General features: G+C 34.9%; 1 protein-coding gene across 1 annotated transcript in view; it reads left to right on the top strand.

The window, feature by feature from the left end:
- The first annotated feature begins 5234 nt into the window (after positions 1 to 5234).
- Positions 5235 to 9609, top strand: part of LOC121990765 — a 6694-nt gene continuing 2319 nt past the window's right edge. Inside the window, exon 1 of the mRNA XM_042544838.1 lies at positions 5235 to 5387. Coding sequence (XP_042400772.1) covers positions 5235 to 5387 — 153 coding nt within the window. The remainder of the gene's footprint in view (positions 5388 to 9609) is intronic.

Genomic DNA, 9609 nt, shown 5'->3' with positions numbered 1-9609 from the left:
TTTAATTTCAAAATACTTTGATTTTAAATTTTTTAATGATAAACCATTGCTTACATGAATTGCAAATTATTGTTAACAAAATGAGAGCAGTAAAGATTGAGTTATCGGAATCTTTTTAAGTCGGTGCAATCATAGCAACATTGCCATCTACTTGAAAAAGTTATCAGAAAAAGATTCTTCATAGTTCTGAAGATTCTTCTTTAGAACAAATATAAAAACATTTGCGTATTGAGGAAGAATCTATGACGAGAGATAAGAATGAAAATTCTTATGAAGACATTTCTAAGGCCAACGTCATAAATCAGCCAATGAAAATTAACAATAACAATAAAAAGAGAGGAAATCCACTTCGTCCGAAAAAGTATATAGAGAAAGCCAAAGGAAAGCCTAAAGGAGCATGCTTTGTTTGTGGAAATTTGGACATTATGCTTGAGATTGTAGGTTTAAAAAGAAACCGAGTAAAGAGGAAGCAAAGATTAACTCCATAGACATGGACAATATTGTGCCAATTATAAGTCATGTTAATGTAGGTTTAAAAAGAAACCGAGTAAAGAGGAAGCAAAGATTAACTCCGTAGACATGGACAATATTGTGGCAATTATAAGTAATGTTAATGCTACTCAAGGAAAAGTGCCAAGCTGGTGGTATGATACATGTGCTACCGTCCATGTTGCATATGATAAGTCATTGTTCAACACTTATCAAGAGATTGAAGGCGAGCAAGAGATTCAAATGGGAAATGAAGGGCATTCGAAAGTAGTTGGTAAAGGAAGTATAGTTTTAAACTTTCTTCAAGAAAAACAATAACTTTGACAAATGTCCTTCATGTTCCAGACATGAATCATAATTTGGTTAGTGGTGATCTACTCATCAAGGTAAAGATTAAGGCTATGCATGAGTCCAGAAAATTGATCCTTTCGGTCTCTAATAACTTTGTTGGGAAAGGATTTTCTTGTGATGGATGGTAAAATTATGTACTAGTGACAATGGAATAAATAAATGTATTTCTTCTCCTTACATGATTGACTCTGTTTCTTTTTGACATAGTAGATTAACACACATAAGAAAATCTACAATGAATAAAATGATTAAATGTGACATTATATCTTGTGATTTAAATAACTTTAAAAAATGTGAAATATGTGTTAAATGCCAGATGACTAAGAAACCATTTCAAAGTGTTGAAAGAAAGACTCAAATTTTGGATCTTGTTCATTCGGATATCTGTGAATTAAATGGAGTGTTAACAAGAGGAGGCAATAGATAGTTTATAACATTTATATATGATTATTCAAGGTACACATTTTTTTATTTAATGAAACATAAGGATGAAGCCTTTAAAATGTTTAAAGTATATAAAGCTTTAGTGGAAAACTAACTTAACAAAAAGATTAAAATACTTAGGAGTGATAGAGGTGGTGAAGATTTTTCAAATGAATTTAATTTATTTTGTGAAGAAAATGAAATTTTACATCAATGTGTTGCACCTCAAACTCCTGAACAAAATGATTTAGCAGAAAGAAAAAATAAAACTCTTGTGGGGATGATAAATGCTATGATAATAAATACAAAATTGGCATTTAACTTATGGGGAGAAGCATTACTAGCAAGATGACATATCGTGAATCAAATTCCTCTTAAAAGGAATAATATATCTCCTTATGAGATATGGAAAGGAAGAAAGCCTACTATAGGTTACGTCAAAGAGTGGGGGTGTCTTGCTTATTGCAAAAATTGGAACTCAATTAGGTCCTAGAGGAATCAAGTATGCATTTGTGGGATATGCCGTAAATAGTAAAGCATATAGACTTCTAGATTTAGAAGCTAACGTGATAATAGAATCAAGAGAAGTGGATTTTTTTGAAAATTTAATTACTTCAGAAAAAATTCTAAATTAATTCCATATAATGAGTCTCAAGAGGAAATTTCAAAGGATCAAAAGCGATGTATCTTCTAAGGTTGATGAACAAACATGTGAGCCTAGAAGAAGCAAAAGAATAAGGAAAATAAAACATTTAGATCCTAATGAAATTAATTCTCAACTAATATCTCTTTGTTTGGTAGAAGGAGATAGAAATAAGATAGTAAGAACAATTCTAATTTTCTTACAAACTGAAAGTGATCCTACAACTTATAAAGAAGTTATGGCTTCAAGAGATTCTATTTTTTTTTGGAAAGATGCCATAAATGATGAAATGGATTCTATTATATCAAATCACACTTGGGATCTTGATGATTTACCTTCTGGCTCTAAACCTATTTGTTGCAAGTGGGTGTTTAGAAGAAAGTATCATAGTGATGGATCACTTCTAACATTCAAGGCTAGGCTAGTAGCCAATGGGTATAAACAACTAGAGGGAATTGATTATTTTGAAACATAGACTCCTGTTGCTAGAATTACAACCATAAGGATTTTATTTGCGTTAGCTTCTATTCATGATTTAATTGTCCATCAAATGAATGTAAAAACAACATTTTTAAATAGTGATCTCGAAGAAGAGGTCTACATGGAATAACCTGAAGGTTTTGTTCTACCAGGAAATGAGGAAAAAGTATGCAAATTATTAAAATCCTTGTATGATTTGAAACAAGCCTCAAAGCAATGACATGCAAAATTCGATTCTACTATTTTTTTCAAATGGTTTTGTTCACAATGCCATTGATAAATGTCTCTATCATAAATCATTTGATGATTGCATTATATTTATTTGTCTTTATGTTGATGATTTGTTGATAGTAAGTAATAAAATGGAAAGCATAGTAGAAACAAAGAGGTTTCTATCTTCTATATTCAAAATGAAGGATCTTAGACATGTGGATACCATACTTGGTATTAAGGTCACAAGAAACAGTGGGGGGTTATGAACTAAATCAAGCACATTATATTGAAAAGATGCTTGATAAGTTCAAATATTTGAATTTCAAAGAAGCTAGTACCCCAATTGATCCAAGTGTCAAGTCAATCAAGAACAATGGAAGAGCAGTGGCACAACTTGAGTATGCAAGTGCAATTGGTAGCCTAATGTCTGCATTGCAATGTACATGACTGGACATTGCTTTTGTAGCTAGTAAACTAAGTAGGTTTACTAATAATCAAACAATGATCATTGGAAAGCCATTGAAAGAGATTTTGGTTATTTAAAGAAAACTAAAAACCTTTCTTGCATTATTCTAAATTCCCTGCTATATTAGAAGGATATATAGATGCTAGTTGGATATCAAGTTTGGGAGATAATAAATCTACTTCAGGGTGGGTGTTTACTTTTAGAGGAAGTGAAATATCTTGGAGATCCAAGAAACAAACATACCTAACACATTCCACCATGGAGTCAGAATTTATTGCATTAGCCAAAGCATGAAAAGAGGTTGAGTGATTAAGGGATCTTTTGTGTGAAATACCATTGACTTCAAAAAGTATTGGTTCAATATCAATCTTATGTAATAGTCAAGCCACTCTAGCAAGAGCATATAATGATATTTACAATGGAAAGTCTAGGCATATAAGCCTAAGACATACTTATGTGAGAAAATTAATTAAAAGTGGAATTATTTCTCTTACATATGTGAAATCCAATGAAAATTTAGCAAATCCATTTACTATGCCTCTTACAAGAGAATTAGTAAAATCTTCATCCAGGAAGATGAGATTAAAACTCCTTATTAAAATAAACTACCAATAATGGCAACTCTATTGGTGCTGTTAGCACTAACGATCTAACTCAAGTTTTGATGGATGACAAAGTATGTTAAGTTAGTTTCATTGTGATCTAACACTTTGACGAAGTGTGCAGGAGAAGCCCAGACTGGTCGACGGGCTGATCAGATGTCTGGCACGAAGTCCAGCAAGGTCAACGGGTCGACCTAATAGCTGGCACGAAGCCAGACTAATCGATGGGCTGACCGGATGTCTAGCACGAAGTCCAGCTAGGTTGACGAGCTGACCTGATATCTGGCACGAAGTCTAGATAGGTCGAAGGGCTGACCGGACTTCTGGCAGGTAAGTTAAGATAAGTCACTGGAGGAGAGTGACTGTGAGGACGCATTCCTGGGAAGGGAACTTAGGCGCCGATCCAACTTAGAACCATTTCAGAACTCTAAGTTGAGATCTTGACTAGATTCTGATCTCGGTGAGATAGAATCTAATTAATACTCCTGTTTAATTATAAAAATTGTGCTAACACTTTGTTTTGCATGATATATAATTTGCATTTGTGCTTCGGACTAACGTTTTTCTTGCAGGGAGTTGAAGCTGCTAGAAAACAGAGGTCTGGGCTCCTGGAAGGGATCTGGGTGCCCGGAATGCAAAAGTTATCCTCATCGTGCTTCGCTACATGGAGCTTCATTGTTGGCTGGGCTACATCACACTCTAGGCGCCCGGAAGAGATCCGGGTGCTCGGAGCATCCTATATAAGGAGGGTGAGCCCTGGAGCAAAGAACACAACTCACAACTAGATCTTCCAATGCTTGCTCTGTCGTGTTGTGCTCCTGCAACGCTGCGAAGCTACTCTGACATCAAGAGGCTCAAGTTTTTCTTTTCAATGTTGTTGGTATTCCTTTCTAATAATTCCTGTACTTAGTTTTGTAATAACTTTGCGAATTATTAGTAATTGCCCAACGAAAGCACTCAACGAGTGCGGATCTTGGAGTAGGAGTCGACCAAGGCTCCGAACCAAGTAAAACAGTTTGTGTTAGCGTTGTGTTTTCATCTTTCTGCTGTGTACTCGCTTAAACGTTTTTCGATCAATATTCACCCCCCTTTATCGACTTTCACGATCCAACAAGTGATATCAGAGTAGACACCACTTTGATTTGGTGTAACCACCAATCAGACAGGGGTGAAATTCTTACTTTTTTTTTAGGTTTTCAGTTTTACGTTATCAATCCAAACTGGTAGCATTACCTTTTTGGAATTTTTTTTCGTAGTAATTAAGTTGAATTGATGCAACACCAATTCAGTTTTTCTTTAATTTTATTCCGCACTACTAATCCAAGACCGAGTCTTGAGATTCCTTGTTTCTTTATTTATTTGTGTGCAGGATAAAAATGTCTCAAGTCAAAGGCTTTAGCACAGTACGCTCCCTCTATTCAATGGGGACGACTTCCCCTACTGGAAGAAGTGAATGGAGGTCTACTTGAAGACTGACTTCGACCAGTGGTTCAGCGTCACTAGAGGATACAAGGTGTCGGCCGACAACTCCGAAAATCCACTAGACCTAGAACAGTGGACTCCAGACATGAGAAAGAAATCCTCGACGGACTATAAAGCTCTCAACACTCTGCAATACGGGCTGACAAAGGAAGAGATGAACCGAGTGGAGTCGCACCAAAATACGAAAGAATTATGGGACAAGTTGATCGAACTACACGAAGGAATGAGTGACACCAAGGTAACTAAGCGTGACCTTCTATTAAATAAAATATTTAATATTACACAAGCAGACTAACGCCGGAATCGAGAAAGGTATTGTTTTGTTTGCAGGTCCCTCCAAGGAAAAGAAAAGACCAAGCCTAACCCTAAAGATGAGTCCGACCAAGATTCTGAAGACACAGAGTACCTGGTGAACCTGGTAAGGAAGATGTTCACCAGGAGGAAGAAGAGCTTCAACAAAAAGGACCTGTAGGAGATCAACTCCCCATCTGAACCAAGGAACGTGACTTGCTTCGGGTGTAACCAGAAAGGCCACTACAAGAACAAGTGTCCGAGATTGAAGAGCGACAAGTTGAAGACATCCAAAAAGAAGGCTCTCAAAGCGACCTGAGACGACTCATCCTCAGAAGAATTGGAGGCTGAAGATCAGAAGCATAGAGTCACCTCGCGTTGATGGCTCACGAAGTAGAATCGGAGGATGAATCGGAAGACGGGTCCGAACCCGAATCAAACCACGAGTCGATACTAGTTTCTGAAGGTCTCGAAGAGGCATATTTTAATTTGAATAAGAAATTTTTTAAAATTATTGTTTGTTTAAATAAAAAATTAACTGTAATAGAAAATGAAAATAAATTGTTTCTCGAGGAAAACCAAAACCTCAAGGAACAAATCATAAATTCTAATCCAACTCAAGACCTAACACTTGAGGAGAAAAATTTAACATTAAAAATAGAAAATAATAAATTAAAAAGTATTTTAGAAAAATTTACAACGAGATCTAAAAATTTAGATCTTATATTAAACAGTCAAAAAGCAGTCTACAATAAAACTGAACTTGGCTACAAGTCAAGTTCAAATAAAACATTTAAATCATTAATAATCCAACATAAACAATAGAATAAAGCTTGGGTTCCGAAAGCGTGCTTAACCACGCAAGTAGGAATTAACCAATATTACATACCTAAAGATAAAATATACTATATAAAATCTGATAAACCAAATCAAAAATCAAAACACAAACCTAGACCAACAAAATCAAAATTGAAAAATTTTAGAACCCATCAAAAATCAGATTATCATCAAGTTAAATATAATTATAAAAATAACAAACATAAATCTAGAACTAAAACTTAAAAATATAGGCCAATAATTCAGGGGAAGACTCCAAAATAGTTGGCACCTCCAAAAATAATCTACCCGACAGGGTAACCAAAACTAACCTACCCGACAAGGTAATTAGGATTAGAGTAAAAAGGGACAAAATTTAACTTAACCTATGGTACTGGTGAAGTTTTGGATGATAGTACGTTAGGGAAACTTTGTCTATGCATGTCTAGGAAGATATGACTTCGACCTGGTGCATTTAGCTTAGTGGAACTAACCGAAACTACCCTTTACGGATCCTAACTAGTTAGACCAAGGTTTTGTATTAAGTTCAGTGGATAGGACTATTTTGTATCTAATGATGTCCAAGTGACTCACCATAGCCCAGAAGTTTATCCAAAGAATACCTATTTGTTGAGCCTAAAGATAAACCTGAATCTAACATAAAGTTAAATCAAACCCTGAAACTGAACTTAATTCATCTCACAAAAATTATAGGATTCCCTGGTTGAAAACATAGATCGGGTGAGATGACTAAAGGCTACCAACCAAATTAAATTAAATTCAAATCAAATTAAATTTAAATTAAACTTAAATTCAAATCAATTTAAAATTAAAATTAAAATTAAAATTAAGTTTAAATTGAAATTAATTTAACTTAAAAAACTTATTTTAAAATTAATTTAATTTAAAAAATTATTTTAAAATTAATTTAACTTAAAAAATTATTTTAATAATTAATTTAACTCAAAAAAATTATTTTAAAATTAATTTAACTTTAAAAAAATTATCTTAAAAATTAATTTAACTTTAAAAAAATTACTTTAAAATTAATTTAACTTAAAAAATTATTTTAAAATTAATTTAACTTTTACAAAATATTTTAAAAATTAATTTAACTTAAAAAATTATTTAAAAAATTAATTTAACTCAAAAAAATTATTTTAAAATTAATTTAACTTAGAAAATATATTTTAAAAAAATTTTTAACTTAAAATTAATTAATTTAACTTAAAAAATTATTTTAACTTAAAAATTATTTTAAAAATATTTTTAACTTAAAATTTATTTTAAAAATCTTTTTAACTTAAGAATTTATTTTAAAAAAAACATTTTTAACTTAAAATTTTATGTTAAATTCTTCTTAACTTTAAAATTTTTACTTAAACATTATTCTTAACTAAGCAACTAAAGAATCATGTTAAGTAAAGTTAGAATTGAACTCAAACTAACCCTAACTCCTACCTATTGTAGGATACTAAGTGGATCTTGGGCAGTGGTTGTTCCAAACATATGATTGGAGATCACACCAAATTCACTCAACTTACCTACAAAAGCTTAGGAACAGTTGCCTTTGGGAACAACGACAAACTCAAGGTAATTGACATAAGTAATATTGAACTTAAAATTGACTTTATTATTGCAAATGTATTACTTGTTGAAAACTTTAAGTATAATGTAACGCCCCGGCTCGGGCGGGCCCCACCCGAACCGAACCGGGAACGCTACCTGAATTGCCCATCAGGTTGACGACTAGCTCCACAAACCACCGGAGGTCCTTTTAGCGTGCTTTGTCCTCACTCGCATGCACCCTGGAAAACTTCCCAGGAGGTCACACATCCTCAGTTTCTCCAGCAAGCACGCTAACTTTGGGGTTCTTTGAGTTTGGGCTTCCGAAAAGGAAGGTGGACCTTGGTGATATGGATAGTACCATCCAACCGGTTTTTTTTTAAGCCATACTTAACCAGAATCTCAGAACCGGGGTATTACAATCACCCCCACAACGTCCTCGTTGTGTAACCACGAATCACACCACAAACAAATCCCAGAATCTCCCTCGCTAGGTGGTGCCCTTGGTACTCCTGCCACAGGCGCACTCACGGTCGCAAGGTCGCTCTGATACCATCTGTAACGCCCCGGCTCGGGCGGGCCCCACCCGAACCGAACCGGGAACGCTACCTGAATTGCCCATCAGGTTGACGACTAGCTCCACAAAACCAACTAGAAGCAATCAAACCATCACTGCACAAGTCGATCAGATAACTCAATCCTAAACTGCTCTAATCAACCGGAGTAATACAAACTGAGTCAACATATGCATACAGATACCATACACTATCCAGCTAACAATAATAGAGACTGGTATGTGACTCTAAATCTCAACCAACTAGTAGTAACAGTAATTAACACAACTGGTAGTATGATATGAAGAAATCCCCTGAGACTGTAAATCCTTGATCTCCAGTAGGTCAACCGTGATCAGTGATTGACCCAACCAATGTAATGCATGATACAAACAAATAGGCAAGTACTAACAAGAGAACACTAACACACATCATAACTATATGGGCAACAATACATACACCAACAGAAATGTATGATAACAATATACAAACATACCTCCTATAGCCTGGAGATGTCCTGCTGCTGCCTGGTCCCAAAACCCGAAAAGTCACATCGAAAAGCGAATCACGAAATCCAAAACACGATAATAGGCAGGTACCTACTACGATAGCAAAATTGGTATCGAATAAATCTCAATCAAAGCAACAGTATCGTAAACGCTTGCGATTACACTAAATTGTCACGCCCCCAAAGGTCTCGCGAGACAAAATCGGCGACATCTCCCATCGGGTGACAATTGACATCACCTACAAGCCATCAGCCACATGTCGAATATTTATATACACAACCACTGATTATATATAACCCACACGGCCGGAATAAACAATCACAACTCACGATTATACAAAGCGACCACTACATGCAGCTTTCTGTTGGAAAAAAACGGAAGCCCACAACACAAATAAATACAATGTATGCCGGCACGGCTTAAATACAATAAGGATAGCCACATGGCTATGCACAAATCAATGCTAAAAATAAGAAAAGAATATACAAAAATAAGGGTCTTCGGATGTGACGTAGGACCGGCGGAGACGGGGATACTCAAGCGACACCAACCATCTACACCGCTGCACGAAAACATAAATGTACAAATGCGATTGGTAGTATGGTAACTTTCAGTGGGTAATAACAAGACGGTTCATGATTCCATAAACAACATAAGATCCAAGTATCTGGTCTCGGTAGGAATAAAACAGTGATCATGTAAAGTCAGTAAAATACGAACGTAC

Source organism: Zingiber officinale, chromosome 6B, assembly GCF_018446385.1.
Source record: "Zingiber officinale cultivar Zhangliang chromosome 6B, Zo_v1.1, whole genome shotgun sequence".
In the NCBI taxonomy this organism is placed as follows: Eukaryota; Viridiplantae; Streptophyta; class Magnoliopsida; order Zingiberales; family Zingiberaceae; genus Zingiber; species Zingiber officinale.
This window is presented reverse-complemented; position numbering and strand designations above follow the sequence as displayed.